At 39.7% G+C, this 18,148-nt stretch overlaps 1 protein-coding gene across 8 annotated transcripts in view; it reads right to left on the reverse strand.

Annotated features, from left to right (window-relative positions):
• The window catches only part of SIPA1L1 (signal induced proliferation associated 1 like 1), a 447,306-nt gene that overhangs the window by 82,497 nt on the left and 346,661 nt on the right, over positions 1–18,148 (reverse strand). For all 8 annotated transcript variants that reach the window (XM_034992842.1, XM_034992846.1, XM_034992844.1 and 5 more), the window contains 3 exons: positions 13,556–13,730; positions 4,132–4,235; positions 691–848 (listed from right to left, as the gene is read on the reverse strand). In XM_034992842.1, coding sequence (XP_034848733.1) covers positions 691–848; positions 4,132–4,235; positions 13,556–13,730 — 437 coding nt within the window. The remainder of the gene's footprint in view (positions 1–690; positions 849–4,131; positions 4,236–13,555; positions 13,731–18,148) is intronic.

The raw sequence follows: 18,148 nt of genomic DNA on the forward strand, positions 1-18,148 counted from the left end.
TAGGGATGGGAAGACAGGATAAAATTCCATTATTTTAAAAGGACAGATTCATATTAGAAACATCTTGTTAAGGCTAGAATACCCTTACACGTCTTCTTGGTACTATGCCCATGTCAACCCAGCAATTCCGGTTCTTATCCTTGTCAACACCCAAAGGCCTCTTGCAGACAGATGCCTGAATTCTGATACTCAGGAGACCAGGTCAACAAGGAGCACGGAAACAATTCCACCACAGGCGTACTAAAGCACAGAAATGCCTCAAAGACTGCAGTCAGAAATGTTAGAGTGAATCAAATCGGTCCTAAGCAAGGGTTTGAGCTTTTGAAATAATAACAATTAAAACAAAACTTTTCTACTTATTATGATCATTCTTCTCTGCTCTTGCCACACCAAAAGCAAAGTATAATTAGCAGTATGAGTAATTAGTTGGTGACCAGATGGTATGGATGAAGGACACCACCTGAGGAGGCGGTGCAAATGGAAACAGCAGGGGTCTAACCAACGTGTCTGGGCAATGCCAACGCCATCCAGTGACGTCATTGTGTGAATTCAGCCATCTACGCACGCAGTCTGAAGACAAAAATAAATGGGAATGGACTCCCCAATGCCACTTCAGAAAGCGGAGCTGGAGGGGGCCCTCTGTGTGACCACCAGCCAACACCCACGCAGCCAAAGCTGCAGGGCCAGTACCTGTAACAGACCCCCTCAGTGCAGGGGTTGTGGACCCTCACGATGACGAAAACGTGCTGGAAGTGGGATCGGATGTTTTTTGGGCTGAATGGCTGTGCTCCCGGCTCTTGGAAAACAATTGTTACGATATCATTTCCAATATGCCGCTTCCGTAGGAGCTGAAAGAAAAATAAGCAAACCTTATAAATGACAACACTCTGCGTTTTCCTCCCCAATTCCCTTATGTAATTGTACTTAGAACATTCATTATTAATCAGAACATATTAAGGTAGGTAATCGACACAGTTGCTGTCAGTATTTTAGCCTCTCTTATTCCCTCCCAGGAAGAATATAGAAATGAATATTCTGAAATTTGCATAAAATATAGAGCCCATTCAGGAGCAAACCAATATCTGGCATATTATGCCAAGTTCCAGCCTCTCCAAATTCTGTTTCCATAACAACAGTTTTGTTCCATTTTCACATAAGAAACTTGCCAGAGGGGAGATGTTTTAGAGAGGAGAATGGCGGAAGTAATTACAATGCAATTTATGTTCTGGTTTAATTCACTTCATTTAAAGAGTCGCTGGGGCGCCTGGGTGGCTCAGTCGTTAAGCGTCTGCCTTCGGCTTGGGTCATGATCCCAGAGTCCTGGGATCGAGCCCCGCATCGGGCTCCCTGCTCGGCGGGGGGCCTGCTTCTCCCTCTCCCACTCCCCCTGCTTGTGTTCCCTCTCTCGCTGTCTCTCTCTCTATCAAATAAATAAATAAAATCTTTAAAAAAATAAATAAATAAATAAAGAGTCGCTAAGGTGTTTTCTGAGATGCTTCTTGTGTCACCAGCTGGGAATGCAGAAATTACTAATATTCCTAAAGCAGGTTAAATTTCAAGTTTAAACAGCTTTTCTTAATTACAGTGAAAGCTGCTTAAGACCACCTTCTGTTTCACATTAAATGGTGATTTGGAAACGTGGCTTTCGAATTCAGGCACCCCAAGTCAGGCTAGGCCAGTCGCTCTCTAAGAGGGGTTTATTAGATAGTTTAATTCAGTAGTGTGAAAAAAAGTTGAACAAAATTTGCATTTCTTATATTTATTATATAGAGGCTCTCACAAGGAGAAAAATAACGAAATATACCATTTATATCAACTATCTGTTAGGTATAAACTTGCATTTATAAAACTTTTTTTTAAAATTCTCCAATGACTTTAACTTACACAAATTACATACCAGTAGAATCAGTGACCTAGTATTCAGCTGGGAGAAACAATAGCCTTTTAGATTAGGGTTGAGAATTGGGAGTTAGAATGTTCCACGAATGTACTTTTAACCTTAGGAATTTCAAAGCATCCCAAATTATCTTCTAATGAGGCCACTTATTTTCATTTCTAAACATGATATATTATTGGATGTTACAGAAATAAAGGCTGGTCTGTACTGCTATACAGAATATATCCATTATTAAACATTAATCTACTCAGGATCTTGGACACACCAAAAAAAAAATACAATTTGTCTAGGTATTATGTCATTCCTGCACAGATGATGTCATTGTCTTTTTGATGCAATGTCATTCTTTCTTGTTTGGTATGTAACACTAATGTCTTAGTGAGGGACCCAATTAGAAATAAATCCATCTATCCATCTCATATTATATATAATGAAAGACAGTATTTATAAACAAATTCCTGCCACAAGATTTTAAAAGCTATGTTCTTTCTGTTTTTTTTTTTTCCCAAGCAGAAAGTGATCTACATAGAAGAAATAAATTCTCTAGATAGAGAATTAAGATTGTTTTTAAAGATTTATTTATATGACAGAGAGAGAGAGAGAACACAAGCAGGGAGAGCAGCAGGCAGAGGGAGAGGGAGAAGCAGGCTCCCCACCGAGGAAGGAGCCCAATGTGGGGCTCGATCCCAGGACCCCGGGATCATGACCTGAGCCGAATGCAGACGCTTAACCGACTGAACCACCCAGGTGCCCAGAGAATTAAGATTTTTTAAGATGCAGCAGTACCAATTACTCTTTCATTCTGATTTAGGACCATAATAAAATGTTTGCCTTGATCGGACCTCCAAATTAAATAATTTAGATAGCTGTCCAACTCATGTCCAACTCATGCTGCTCAACACACTTCAACTAATTTAGGAGAAATAAACAATTAATTGAATTTTGTCAATTAAATTTTTTATCCTTCCATACATCTTACTTTCTCTGCTGAGCAATCAGGCAGAAAGAATAATCCTTTAAAGATCACCTGTGAATGTCCTGAAATTTTTTTTGTCTACTTACTGGTCAGAATAAGAAAAACGTATTTTTCTTACCATGATGTTTTCCTCTCTGGGTAATCTAGAACTTGGAATTTGCATAAAAAAACTGTCAACAAATTCCAGATCATAGACTTTATCCTAAATAGATTTATTTCAGATTTGTAGCTGATTCACTGCTTTGCTCCCTATTTTTGATTCCTTTGGTAATTATAAGAGGCAAAATTTCGTTACCTCTATTTGTGATTTAATCAAACCTGCAGTGATGAAGTGTTTGATTCCATCCGTGTTTGGTTAAATTCTGGGAAAGAGGATGTGATTCATTCTGCAGCTGGTTGTGTTCTGTTAGCACAACAGTTTACAATAACAAAATCTAGATCCATTTTAAGGTCAGAAGTAATACTGGACTGCTTGTGTTTATAATTGCTATTGAAAGGAGAAGCTGTTTGCTCTCTGGCTCTTTTAAATGTCAGTTTGGTATCATTTATTTTGACATATTTTTTAAAAACAGCAATGACCACATACTTTCTAAAATAATACTGTCAGTTTCCATTTTGCTCTGTGACAATCTGCCACTTCTAGGCTTCTTCATTTACTATGTCAATGACCACATTTTAGTAACAGGCATGGTGCTTTTAGATCTTTTTTAAAAGAAACTGTGTATGATGTACACGAAGGCCAATTGTTTTAATGTTCTTTGCTGTCTCCTGATAAATGTTAAGAAAAAACCTTTTTCTGAGATCCCACTGACATTTATTTTGGTTTTTCTCCCAGTTAGTATACCAAACCTCCTCTGAAATCTGAAATGACACATCAGTACTTTCCTGCTTTGTACCCTGGCCTCTTGAGATGGAATCTCACCCACTCATCCATGTTCTCTGCAACCCTGCAGGGTCACCTAATCACCATGATTTCAACTTGTTCTCTTCAGATTCCATGAAAACCTCAATCTCCGTGGGTGAAAAGCAAAGGATTAATTCCCAAAGCCATCCAGCTGGCTGTTAACCTAGAATTTGTGTCTCTTCATTTGTTTTCAGCTCATTTGCTATTCGTTATTTCCGCAGAGTACAAAGCTTCCGGCTGCCGTGACATGTGCAACATTAAATTCTGGTTTAAGATTTTACAAACTTGCCACTTAGGCTTCTGGGGGAAATGAACAAGGGCGAAGAAACACAGACAACACCAGGGATCTCTTACCTGTTGCTTGTTGTTAGGCGTGTATGGCAGCATGGTGGAAACATGGAACATAATTTCATAGTCTTTGTATGTTGTGTACAGAGAATGGGTTCCAGTGGAGTCAGCTACAGTAAAAAAAATATTATACAATGATGAGATGACTATAAGAATAGGAAAAATAAAATAATTCACTTACAGAAAATCTCTCGGGGAAAAAAAAAGGGAAATGGTTTAGAATGAAAAGATGTTAGTATAAAATCTAGCATCGGTGTTTTTTTTTTGTTGTTTTGTTTAGATTTTATTTATTTGTCAAAGAGAGAGAGCAAGCACAAGTAGGGGGAGCGGCAGGCAGAGGGAGAAGCAGGCTCCCCACCGAGCAGGGAGCCCAATGCGGGACTCGATCCCAGAACCCTGGGATCATGACCCAAACCGAAGGCAGCCACTTAACCAACTGAGCCACCCAAGTGCCCTGAGCATTGGTGTTCTTACCCATTTTTTTGTATCTGATTCTCTTTGGTAGTCTAGTGAAGCCTATGGATCCCTTGTCAGAATAATATTTTTAAATATATAAAATATATATGATTTCAATAGAAATCAACTGTACTACAAAATAGTTATCAAAAATAATTTTAAAATGATATTAGATTTCTCTAACAAGTTTTAGCAACTGATCTAGTAACTACTATGATTCTGAAGTAGTGATGTACAATAAGCAATATTTTGAAGGATCTCCAAAAAAAATACAATATGAAAATATCTATGCTTTCTAACTTGCAATAAAATCATAGGTAGAACTTAAAACAACTGTTTGTTGCCTATATTCATAACTGAAGGAAGTGCTAAATTTTAGTTAGGGGGTCAGTGAAAATAATGTAAAATTATTTCCCATCCAAGTTTACACACCCTGAATTCTATCCAGACATCAAATGAAGAACATCTTTTCCAGAACTTCTGATTTAAGAGAAATGTTTTGTTCTTAAGAAACAGAAATTTAACAAGACTGTAACACTGAGTAACACAGGTATTCTAGCAATGTCCAACAATGTTTTAAGACTGTTCTGCTCTCACCTTCCTTAAGTCAACAGCAACCTCTAACCACTTAATCATTAACAAATCAATTGCCCACAAATAACTGGAAACCAGAGAAGAGAATTATTAATGGTCCAATCAAAAGGGAGTATCTTTAGTCTTAAAGGCCCTGGACTTACTGGCTGCAAAATGACAGAAGTGCGTTCATTCTGGGTAAACTCAAGCCGCCGTCAACCATACTGTTGAGGACCAGAATGCTTTACTCCATTTGAGAAGCTGCAAGACAAAGCCCCTGGCATATACTAAGAGGCAGTAGTTCTCAAATTTAGCATGTACAGTGGCATCTGGGGAGCTAGTTTAAAAGGCAGATTCCCATGCACCACCCCCAGAAATACTGCTCAGTGGGTACGGGGCTGGGGAGGGGAATCTAAAAATAAACACCCGTAGGGTGACGGTAATTCAGGAGCTCCACTGCCCTTAGGCACTGCCCCAAGAACAAACCGCAACAGTGGCTTGCAGATAGACTTGTAGAAATGGTCTAGAGACCAGAGTTTCAACCTCAAGCTTCCTGGAGGACCTTAATTTTTGGAAGCGGACATTAAATGCAAAGGATTAGAAACAAGCTAAAGTGAAATAAAGCACAGACTACTCTTCAAAAATTGCAAAAATATGTACCAACATATAACTTTCCAAGAAAAAATATCCTCTAAATGCTAATGACCACCAACAAAAAAAACTACAAATTACTGCAATAAATAATTGAACTAAGACAGCTCCTGAGTATGAAGAACATATCTACTGTTAAGGATCATTGCTATAAATAACTCTTGAACTGATTAGTACATTTTAAAACCTTAAAGTGAATGTGTCAGCTTTGACATGTACTTACATGTGTTTCAAGTCAATTTTGAGCAAAATTAATGAACTAGAAAAGAGACTGTCATCTAGTATTCATGAATTACATTCCGCTTTCTACATCTGTCTGATTCTAAAAGGATTACTGCCAGAGAGGAAAGCTGATGCGGAAGACAATGCAGAAGGTCATCTGCTTTTCTGCTTCTGGCCCATTCTCGCTTTCCTTTCTGCACACCTCATTTATGTCAGGTACGCTGCTTGACCGTCCTTTTTCTGGGGACTTCTGGAAACCCCCAAGTTTTGCTGATAATTTAAAACAGTTTAAATAGTTTCAAAAGTTTCAGAGATGAAACGAGGGCTGAAATAATGACATTTTCCTTTCTGAGAAGAAAGGAATTCCAAATCCTGAAAATACTATGTACATAACAGAATTGTTAAACTTTATCAGAGAGAATGGAAAATGAATGTTTATTTTCTTAAAAATAAAGCATCCAATATTGCTATTATGATATTTTTAGTGACCCTGAAACCATGAAAAATTTAATAGCATGACAATCAGGAAAATGAAAATGACAAAAATCCTTTTTTTTCCTCTGGCTAAAGAGAATATATATTTAAAAATTTCTAAAGGGAAATACGCTTTGAGAAGAGGAGTGAAAGGAAGATAACGCTCCTTCATACTTGTCAAGGAGCTGTAAAAGTTAAAAAGTAAATTCAGGCATCTTATGGGTCATCTCGATAATCACATGATCTGCCTCCAAATCATACTATCAGCAAGTGGCATCCACCCACTAATAAGGTCGGCATTCTACGCGAAGTCCTAGAAAGTAAAATTTCTAATATTCAACATAGATGATAAGAAGGCACTGAATAATTGAGGAATGGTAACAGTGTATTTCTCTGCTGCTTTGAAAAAGTGTAGACACATGATAATATCGTACATTAGGCATTTCTATTTAAGATGGTATGAACTGGTTAATGAGTTTGTAGAGCAGTTTTAGATACAGTCCGTGTCATAATCATCCTTGACTGCTCTTTTGGGCTCAACGCCTTTACTTTTAGGTAGTCTGAAACTTCGTTGACAAGGTGTATGTGTACAAATCTGAATGAGGAAAAGTAATCAGACTTTTATAACAACCATTTCTCAATCACTAATAGATGTATCAGAGTTAAGAAAAGCTAGATGAAGGAAAACAAGCCTATGCAATTTGATTTCAGGAAAGTTCCTGGTTTTAAATATTTATGAGCACAAGAGAAAAGTAATCTCGTTAACTAAACGCACATAGGCTAAATAAAGTCAACAGAATGAAGAAAGCTTAAGCTCCGTTAATTAAATGTACTCACCACTACAGAACACATCAAAATACAAGATGAAATCAGATAGCTTGTAAGTCTCATTTTTATCCCTTTATTTAATTTGAAATATAATAATCGTCAGGTGGCTGCTGGGGACCATCCCTTGAAGGCCCCCTGATGTCTCATCCATGCAATCTTGCCTCAGGGTCTGGGGAACGCAGAAGTCAATGCTCAGAAACACAGCCAGGGCCAAGTACTGACCTCTGGGACAGCAGCACGGATTCGAGAGGAGACACACTTTGGCCTTCGTGGTACTATTTCACTCACTCACTAGTGGAGTATTTGGGGAAGTCAAGACTTCCACCTGCTCTGGCATCTATCATGTTTACTAATAATTTTTCAAGGTACATTTAGCCGTGGCCAGGAGATGGGTTCTTTCACTTCAGTGAGGGTCAGGATCAAGAAGAGTCTGTCGTCCTGCCTTTTGCCATGACAGGTGAGTCCATACTGTGTCAGCTGAAGGCCTGTGTGTGAGTGTGCAAGTGAATGCACCTGGGACTCGAGGCTTCTCAAAATCAGTAACACACGGAGAGATGAGGAAGGTCGAGACGGTGGGGGCTGGCACTTAGGAGTCAGTCACTACTGTTTTCTGCCAACGACTCACTTGGCAAGACACCTGCAGTTACCTGATTCTCAATTTGGAAGTAAGATCTGAATTTGAATGACAGCAGCATCATTTGCTAAATGACCACAAACAAATCACTTCACTTCTCTGTCCACTGATGCTCTTGCTGCTGTGAGGGTTACATGAAATATGTATATGAAAGTACTAGCCCATAAAAGATGCTCAGGATAAGGATTAGAATTTAGAAATTTGTGCAGCTGAGGTATAAAGGGTAGTTTCCTTAAAGAGGGTCCTTTACATATTTTAATTCCTTTGCCAAGTGCATTCCAGGAACACTCAAAGGAAAAACCTTACATTGTAACACAGGTCAAAGTTAAGGAGGTGAAAAAAGAATCCTTTTCTTCATCAGTGTCTAAACTCCAAATGGCCCCTTGCATGTGCAGAGCATTTAAGCAATGCTAGTTTTATCCAGTTCCCTATCAAAGTTTAAATATTCCAAATAAAAAAGGACTTATTTTCTTTATGAAAAAACTTGTATCTCTTCTAAGACTCTGAATCTCAGTGGTTTTTGTAACACTGCTGAAAAATGGGGGAAGCAACAAGCATTCACTAACATTGCAGCAAATTAATGAAGGTTAAGGCTTTGAAGGAATGCTTTACAAAGGGCTTCTAAAATCTATGTTCTGCCTTGACAAACTAGCCTCATCCAGGAAATGATTTCCCAAATAATCATCCATATGCACAGCTAAAAATGAAGGTGGTCTCCAGCTTTCAAACAACAAACTGCTTGGTGGGAAGTTTATTCTTGTATTTGCTGTAGTGTGAGGGTGGTAATTATCTAGAGGTTATGTCACCCAAGTGAGGAGACAAAGTAAGGAGAGAAAAAAAAATCCACCACTTGAAAAATGTCTTCATTGCAGAACTGTTCCAACCCCTGACACATCTGTAGCTTGTTTGCAAAACGACCTTATTTCTGAACCAGGAAAATGGACTTTGTATGAAAAACTGGGAAAAACAAGAAATGGTTCAAAAGCTCCATCGATCCTTCCTAAAATCTGAATTCTAATACATAACAAGCAGAGCCATTTCTCGAGATGGCTTGGGTAATGTGAACCCAAGGGCTTGAGAGAGGGGGAGACACATCCAGGACACAGAACTCTGGGCTTTGCTGTACTTAATTCTACATTTATGCTTTCTCTGAACACTTAACCACAGCGCTAGGATCTGTTCTACCTCCGCCGTGCTTCCTAGCCATCTAACCTTGGGCATGTCAATCTACAGAAGCCAATTCTGTGAAATGGGGATAACCGGTACCTAGCAAGGCCTGTGAGGGCTGCACGAGAAGACAAATATAAAAAGTATCTGGAACTTGTGCTTCCAGCCATAAGAGTACTTGGTACAGGACTTGTTCTCCCATTATAAATAACTAGAAAAACTGACAAAATATCTGAAACAACTTTTTTCAGACATTGGATAGTGATCCAAGAGAAAAAAAGAGCCAAAGAAGATGAGTCCTCTGATTCCCACCAGGTTCTCTACCTAGAGGTACTTCTGGAACAACAGTACAGAGCATGGCTTTGAAGAGGGAAGCCAAAACATACTGGAGTTCAGGAAGCCTGAGGTAGCTGATATTTGCTGGGCAGAGTACCAAAGAGGAGGAAAACTACACAGTGAAAGAGGTTCAGAAATCTGCATAAGGGTCCCCTTGAGTCTTGGGATGAATAGTAAGCTGCACACAGAGAGAGTAAGATTCCAAAAGCCAGGCAAAGAAAACTATTAGGGTAGTGTACAGCATGGTGACTAGAGTTAATAATACTGTACTGCATATTTGAAAGTTTTGCTAAGAGTAGATCTTAAAAGTTCTCATCCCAAGAAAAAAATTTTTGTAACCTTGTTTGGCAACACATGTTAACTAGACTTACTGTGTGGTAATTTACAATATACACAAGTATTGAATCATTACATTCTACACCTGAAACTAATAGAATGCTATATGTCAATTATACCTCAATAAAAGAAAGACAGAAAAACTATTCGGCAAAGAAAAACTACCAGAGACTTGGAAAGCAAACAATTCTCACAGTTCACATAAGGTTGGAAGACTGTCAAGTTCTAACCAGCCACAGTAAAGAGACCTCACTGAATATGCAGGTATTCAGACATAAGAAAAGTCATGCCTTAATAGTAGAGCTAAATTAGAGGATAAAGAACTGCTCTAGGTATGCTTTAACAAAGCTTAAGAACAAGATTCATTACATCAAGCTGTGTTGTAAGTAACCTATCTGCCCACCAAAACAAAGCTCAACAACACTCCTTTTAAAGATGACAAAATCTAGACACTCAGCCATAAAACATTCGCAACATACACTCTCTAATCAAAAGTAACCAGATGCATGAAGCAGTAAAATGTCACTCAAAAGCAGGAGAAAATCTGTTAAATGGAGACCTCAAAGGATCCACAAGAATGAGAGAATTGGCACAAAAAAAAACCTTAAAACAGCCATCATAAATATGTTCAAGTATTTAAAGGACAACGTGAACCTTATGAGGAGAAAGAGGGAAAATATAAGAAAAGAGGACCAAATGCAGTTCTGGCCCTGAAGGTGACAATATCTGAAATGAAAATTTCATTGGACTGGATTAACAGCAGATTAAGACACTATGGAAGAAAAGAAGAACACACTGAATTTGGAAGATATATTAACAGGAATTATCCAAATGGAAGCATAGGGAAAAAAAAGGTTAAAAAAATCAAATCAATAGAGCCTCATTACCCCCATGGTATCCTAGTGAGTGATCCAATGTATGTGTAATTGGAGATTCAGAAGATGGGGACAGAAAAAAAATAAAGAAATCAAGATTGGCGATTACTATTTTTATTTGATGAAAACTACAAATCCACAGATCCAATCACATCTACACTGTCAAACATAAAGGAAGTGATCCTTTGGGAACACTTGAACTGGAAAGCTTTCTCTCTCTCTCTCTTTTTTAGAGTGGGTAGGGGCAGAGGGAGAGGGAGAGAGACTCTTAAGCAGGTTCCATGCCCAGCACAGTGCCTGACTTGGGGCTCAATCTCACGACCTTGAGATCAAGACCTGAGCTGATATCAAGAGTCATACACTTAACCAACTGAGCCGCTCAGGCACCCCAGCATTTTCTCTTTTTAATGATTATATGGAAAGAAAGGGTTTCCTGACACAAAATAAGTTTGGACAAAATGTGGTGAGATGACCTCCTAGCACACAGAGCCAAGTCTCATCCCTGGGTGTGCCATGGCCAGTGAGAGGCTGCTGGGGTATGCAGGGGCTGGCTTTGACCCTGTCGGCTTGAAGTAAGAGAGATAAATATGCAAACTGCCTCTTTCAGGGCTGCAGAATAGAAATACTCTCTGACTTTCTGTTCCCGGGAGGAAACTTGACCCTCTGAAAGGGCAGAAAAAGAAACTACAGACTCTTCTGCTCATCAGCTTTGCCCTGAAAGGTTACAGGGGACTTAAAGGAGGGCACCGCAGCGAAAAGGAACCCTTCGCTGCTGAACATCACAGAACTGTGAAAGTGTGCCATCAGAGACAGTTTGCTAATCCAGGCTCACCCCCCTCTAGCCTTCATGGTTATTGGGATTTTGAGGCAAAATATGCACAAAGTGCTTATTTTGCTTATTCTAGTTTCTTACTTGATGCCACATTGCTTAAGCATGGTCTTGTTATACATTTCTCACATTGCCTTTCCTCATCAAGAAGTGGCTGGGAATGTGTGAATGCACAAATAATATTCTTATCAATTTCTAATCTGGCCATTCATGCACAAAATCGGGTGTTTATAAGGTCCACAATAGCCAAACTACAGAAAGAGCCCAGATGTCCATCAAAGTATGAATGGATAAAGAAGATGTGTGTGTGTGTGTGTGTGTGTGTATGGAATATTACTCAGCCATCAGAAAGAATGAAATATATGGAAATATATGGAATATATATACATATATATGTGAAATATACGGAATACATATATATAATGGAATATTACTCAGCCATCAAAAAGAATGAAATCTTGCCATTTGCAGTGACGTGGATGGAGCTAGAGGGTATTATGTATGCTAAGTGAAATAAGTCAGAGAAAGGCAAGTACCATATGATTTCACTCGTATGTGGAATTTAAGGAACAAAACAGATGAACCTAGGGGAAGGGAAGGAAAAATAAGATAAAAACAGAGAGAGGCAAACCATAAAAGACTCTTAACTCTAGGAAACAAACTGAGGGTTGTTGGAGGGGATGGGGTAACTGGGTGATGGGCATTAATGAGGGCACTTGATGTAATGAGCACTGGGTGTTTTATGCAAGTGATGAATCACTAAATTCTACCCCCATGAAACTACTAATATACTATATGTTTAAAAAAAAATAACCAGGGTGCTTATTATATTCTCTTCCCAGACCCTTTCATATAGCTCTTTGTGGTGAGGATAATTTATATAACACAACAAATTGGGACAACATGAATGAAGCTTATAGGGCAAATGTCAGAGTCTCTGGAAAAGAGGAGTCTCATGGCATATTGAGATTTAACATTTTATGCAGTTGCAAGCAGAGTATGGAATGTTAAAATAATATTTAAGAGTTGAGGCTATTTATGGGCTTTAATAGTCTCTCTTGCATGTCGTTTCCAAGTTGGCAACAGCAAAACCATGGCAACAGGAAATTCTTCCCTACAGCGGAGTTTATGAATGCTTTTCTGTTTTCATGACTCAACTCCTTATTTAATTTCCTGTGCAGAAAATCAGAGAGATTACTATAGACTGCAATACAGATGTGCTAATCCAAAGACCCTCTCAATGAAAAACAGGTCACAGGTGTCCATGGATGGATTTTGAGGTAAAATTTAAAACTGCCTCCTCACAGACACACAGCAGACGTCAACCTCCTCTAACCTAAATAGATACTTGAGAACTTAACTATGTTATTAATGACTTGGGGAACGGGAGTGTACAGGTATGTTCATGTACTTGTATGTTCATGAGCCATAGCTAAAAAAAAATTCTTCCATCATTGTGCTTTTAATCAACTAATTTCAGGAGCCAATCTAATACCAAAGCTAAGAAGCCTATTTTCTTAGGGATTCAATTAGACTATGAATAATAAAAATAGAAAATAAGCAAACAAAGGCCCTCACTATTACTAGAATATAAAAAATGAGTAAGAAAACCATATGAAGACTGACTGCATAGATAAGCACGAGGATTACGAAAGAACTTCATGAAAGTAAAAAATTCTAGGGCTTACGACCATGTGGTTATAAGATTCTGGAATCTGAAATCACTCTAACATTCAGTTAAATATAGTGAAATTTATGCAACACTATCCAGGAGCCATTCTGCATGATTTGCACCCACCGCTCTACTACTCCGTCGACACTTCTGATAACGCGATTTTTTTTTTTTTTTTTAACCAGTCCAATCCTAGCTATTTTGATTATAGTCTTCAATTGTTTCGGTGGCTCATCCTCCCTCTCCGACTTGCTCTCCCCTATCAGCAGCAGTGTTCTGCAGTAAATGGCAGTGTTGTTTTATGGGCAATTTAGCAGATGAACATCAACACAGCAGGAGGGAAATAAGCCTAGCAGGAGAGTATAAGTATTTCTTACTTTTGGTGTCAAGCTGTGCACGATACTTCTCAAATCCTTTGAGCCGAACACGTTCTCCCAACAGCTGAAGGAATTCCTCAAACGCCGGGCCGGCTGACTCATTGTTATACATCTCCTCTTCAGTGCTCTGTCCAGCTCTGCAGTACATGATGCCCACCTTCTGCTGATAGTTCAGCTGTGAAGAGAGGCAGTACATGCGTATAAATGTAGGCAGGTCCACTATGTCCCACCTAACTGCTCCTAACTCCTGTAGGGCACATGGCCATCAGAAAGCTAACATCTCTCTTCTCTTGAAATCCTTCTGTTTCAATTTTTCTGTCTCTACTCCAAAAAATACAGTAGAACAAGCATCCACAACTATAATCTTCACAAGTTAAGAGAAAAAGCCAGAAAAATGAATTAACACTTTCTGTATGTCAAGATCATGCATTGTTAGAACAGATGTTGATACTTTAGGGAATTTCTCTGAATGGATTACAAAGTACAAAATGAGGCTCTAAAAAACAGCTTGGCAACTAAAGGTAATTCCTTTTTAATCATCTTCCCCTTTTAGGGCTTTACAAATTTAAAAGCAGAGGTCCACTTTACAAAAGATACTTTAATATATATTGTTTCACACTAAAAAGCCCATAAATATACTTGCGAATTCTAGGGGTTTTTTTTTTTGGTAAAACTGGATTTCGATTTCACTCCCAATGCCATTTTTCCAATATCCTAAATTATAAACCTCAGTTATATCTTTGTTAGAGCACAAGCATCATCAACAATATACTTTTCAAATATTTTTCTAAAAGATGAGTGCCTGAATAGAAACTTTAAAAGGGGTTTCATAATGGCACATCAGCTAGTGGCAAATATTCCTTCCTCAGAGACAGTAAAAAAAAATCATTCAGGAGATTTAAGTATCATGTAACATTAATCAAAATATTTACTCATCATTGAAAAGTCTAGTCATTCTGCAAACAAATTTTATGGTGATATTAGTCATTTAACAAGACATTAGTTTTCTTTTTCTTTTAAGATGTATTTATTTATTTGGGAGAGAAAGAAAGAGAGAGCGCAGGCGCACACATGAGTGGGGGGGGTGGGCGGGCAGAGGGACAGGGACAGAGAGCATCTCCAACAGACTCCCCGCTGAGCATGGGAGCCCTACATGGGGCTGGATTCCAAGACCCTGAGAACACGACCTGAGCCAAAACCCAGAGTAAGACGCTCAACTGACAGATGCCCCAAGACATTAGTTTTGGTATAAAACTTCAGACTTCTAATTCTGCAGTGAAATCGAGGCACTCCATACTGCTCTGGTCTCTTTCCAGAGTGACAATGCAGCCAGTGCATCGGTCAATTCTCCCAAAGTGAAAGGGGGAAGGGAGGAGCCAAAATTTTAACAGCTAACATTTACCGAATACCCACCATATGCCAATCGCTGGTTAGTACTTCAGATGCATTAGCTGATCCTCACAATAGCCCAGAGAGCAAGTATCCCTGTGTGACACATCAGCATAGTCGGAGAACGGAAGCCCAGTAGCGAGAGACACAAGACCACAAACTCCGCCCTGTGACCCGGCTGGCTCTGTTAACTACTACCAAGATTCAACCAGGCTTGAATCCACAGCCCCTTATTTGCAATTCTGAAGTTGAAAGGTAAAAACCAAACTTAGGCAAACACATGTGGCAGTAAAACTTGACATGGGCTGACATTAATACTTTTAATTTATCCCAGGTTATATGAATCTTCACATTTTTCCCCTGTGGAAATATTAATGTGATTGTGGGGTGCGGTCTCAGACCCCAGTGGGAATATTACCATATGGTGTATACATTCTCCTGTCCTTCTAAAATGCGGACATTTCTGAATTCTGAAACCCATCCAGCCCCCACCATTCTACATAAGGGACTGTGAACCTTAAGTATTCTTTCCAACTTTTTAAACCAAGGGATTCAGAATAGTAATGAGAAAATGTCAGAGGGGCAAAACTCTCACTTGCTCCCCTCACTCCACCGCACATTACCTCATTGACAAGAAAGCTCCACGGCCTTCATACAACCCCCCCAGACATGAGAGCTCCTGGGAGTGTCCGGCAGAAGGTCAAGTTCCAAGTCGGAAACTGGCAAATAAGCGGATATAGTAATAATGGCGTATTTTCCAAACAGCATGTGCCGTCACATTATTTCTACTTCCTTTAAATTATCGACAGAAACACTTTTGACTTAATTCTTTTTCATATCCCACATGTAGGTAAAACAGAGGAAGTGAGACTCAAACCTACTGCACACCACTGACCTTCCACCCTTCTGTCAGCTGGCCTGCTTCAAATGTCTGAATGTGGCTCATGTTTGCAAGGGGACTCCTATAGGTAGAGATCTCACCTGGGCTTTAGAATTAATCGGAGTACCTACCCTATTAGGCCTCAACAAATCAAAGACAGTGGTGGGCTCTGGGTCAACTACAAAAGAAGTCCTTCATACAGCCACATCTTTCCTGTCTCCCTGCAGGGAGGGCTTATCAAAGACATGAAGGCAGGGGGAGAAAGGAAGGGGTTGTGAGCGATTTGCTGTTTGGCTCTGTGCCTCCCAGATCAGCCTTCTCAGGCCACAACGTAAAACAAAAGTCACCCTGTTCAAGAGAAAGCATCACAGGGACACTGGATTTGTGGGTGGCTTTTTAAAACTTCTCAGGTAAAGGCCTAAGATTTCACTGTGCAACATTCAAAAGGATTCGTTTATAGAAAAAAGCTGCTCACTACAGAGAGAAGTTAAGGAAACTTCCCCCGAACCACTGGAGAAGCTATATCTGAGGACAATGAGACAGTGTGCCACCTTCTTCTGACAGGTTTCTCATCCTCCAGTGAACTCCACCGGCAGCTCGGGGAACAAACTGGGTAGGCCGCTCGTGAAAGGAGGAGCCTTTAGAAGGATTAGGAAATTTGTTAGAATGTTAGATTCCCTGCAGTTTGAAACTGTGCCAAATGTCACTGCTCTATCCTCTAACGTGACAACATGACTGTATTCGTGGCTTCTACTGCAATTAAATCAAGGTAGGTGGTATTCTCTGAACACAGGCTCCTGGCATCCTCAGTTAGCAGCCCTGCTCCCTGCGAGAGTAAGGAGCTGGTAGAGAAGAGTTAGGTAAATATGATACGGGCCACTGCAAGAGAAAGAGCAAACGTAAATGGAGGCAGAGCTATCGTTTGGCGTTTTAAGTTGTTAGGAGGTTATATAAAACAGCACTTTTTTTTTTTTTTTTTGAGACACACACAAACACATCTGTATGGGTTTACATACATGGATATATAATCCTTCCATGCAATGCTCAAAATAGAGTTATGAGGACACCAGAAGCCATCCTGGGAACAGGTTGTGTTTATCCACAGTTTAGGATTCTCGCTTTAGATAATCTCAGGGCCACGCTATACAATTCCATGCTTGTCTATCAACTGTTCACAGGGAGCATTCTGGAAGTGTTTGGAAACCCACAAATGTTTCTACTATAACAAGTAATGATGGTCAATCCAACAGGACAAAGGTTACACTTGACAGGAAGGTCTTGAATCTCAATAAAGCAAAGTGTCCTTAAAACCGACCAAAAGTGACAGGGGCTCTCATAGCCAGGAACCAACAGTAGATAAAACCGCTCTTCCTCTAATAAAGTGGATACTTCAACACAGAATCAAAGAAACAAATACTGCCATCTGATTTACATAGCCCTGAGTGTCTGGGAAAGATGGATGATAAAGTCAGAGCCCTCCGCCAATAGAAACAGATTTGAATAACCAACTTCTCAGTTCTGTATTTTCACCTCTTCTTGCCTGGTGTCCTGGCCTCAGGAAGGCTACTGGGGCAGCAAAGACCAAGAGAAAAACCCAGTTCTCAAATTCTTATAAAATCTTTACATTGTCTAACTTAATCCAGAAATTTCAAACCGTCACTATGAGTCATGGTATTTCATTGTGAGGCAGTTCTCAGAGTGTGGGCCATGAAGGCTTGAGGGTGCTTGAGCTTTGCTCTGGGACATAGATATTTGGAAATAGTTTGATCTTTTCAGTTCTTGCTTTTAAACTCTGTTAGGTCGTACAACACCAATGTTTAACTTAAAGATAATTTTGTCCCACTACTGAGGCAAAACCATCCTGGGATGACTCCTCTGCCATGTGAACTAGGAGGTTCTCCAGTCGGCCTGGTGGAGGCAGAAGCTATTCCTGGCCTTGTGGGAGGACTGAGGATTTGCCCCCTAAACCTGGAAGGTAGTTCCCACACTGGACTCAAGTCACTTCCTCAAATGCATGCACTTACTAGTACTCATCTCTGAAAACCCCACCCTTCTTGGTTTCCCTGGACTCACCTGTAAGTCTCAACTCAGGAGACTGCTGGGCTTCCACGGATGCCCCCCAAACCCCTGCACTGCAGTCTGCAAACTCTTCAGGCAGAAAGCTGGTGTGATCTCACTGTCCTTTCAATCTGCATCCCACCTCCCAGAGATCACTGTCCATTTCTGCCTAATGCCCAAAGTCCTAAAAACCAACTGTTTCATTGTTTTGCCTAGTTTTTTAAAAATTGTTTCTGATGGAAAGGTAAATCCAGTCCCTCTTTCTT

This window comes from Mirounga leonina, unplaced genomic scaffold (assembly GCF_011800145.1).
Source record: "Mirounga leonina isolate KUSES-001 unplaced genomic scaffold, KU_Mleo_1.0 Mir_82, whole genome shotgun sequence".
In the NCBI taxonomy this organism is placed as follows: domain Eukaryota; kingdom Metazoa; phylum Chordata; class Mammalia; order Carnivora; family Phocidae; genus Mirounga; species Mirounga leonina.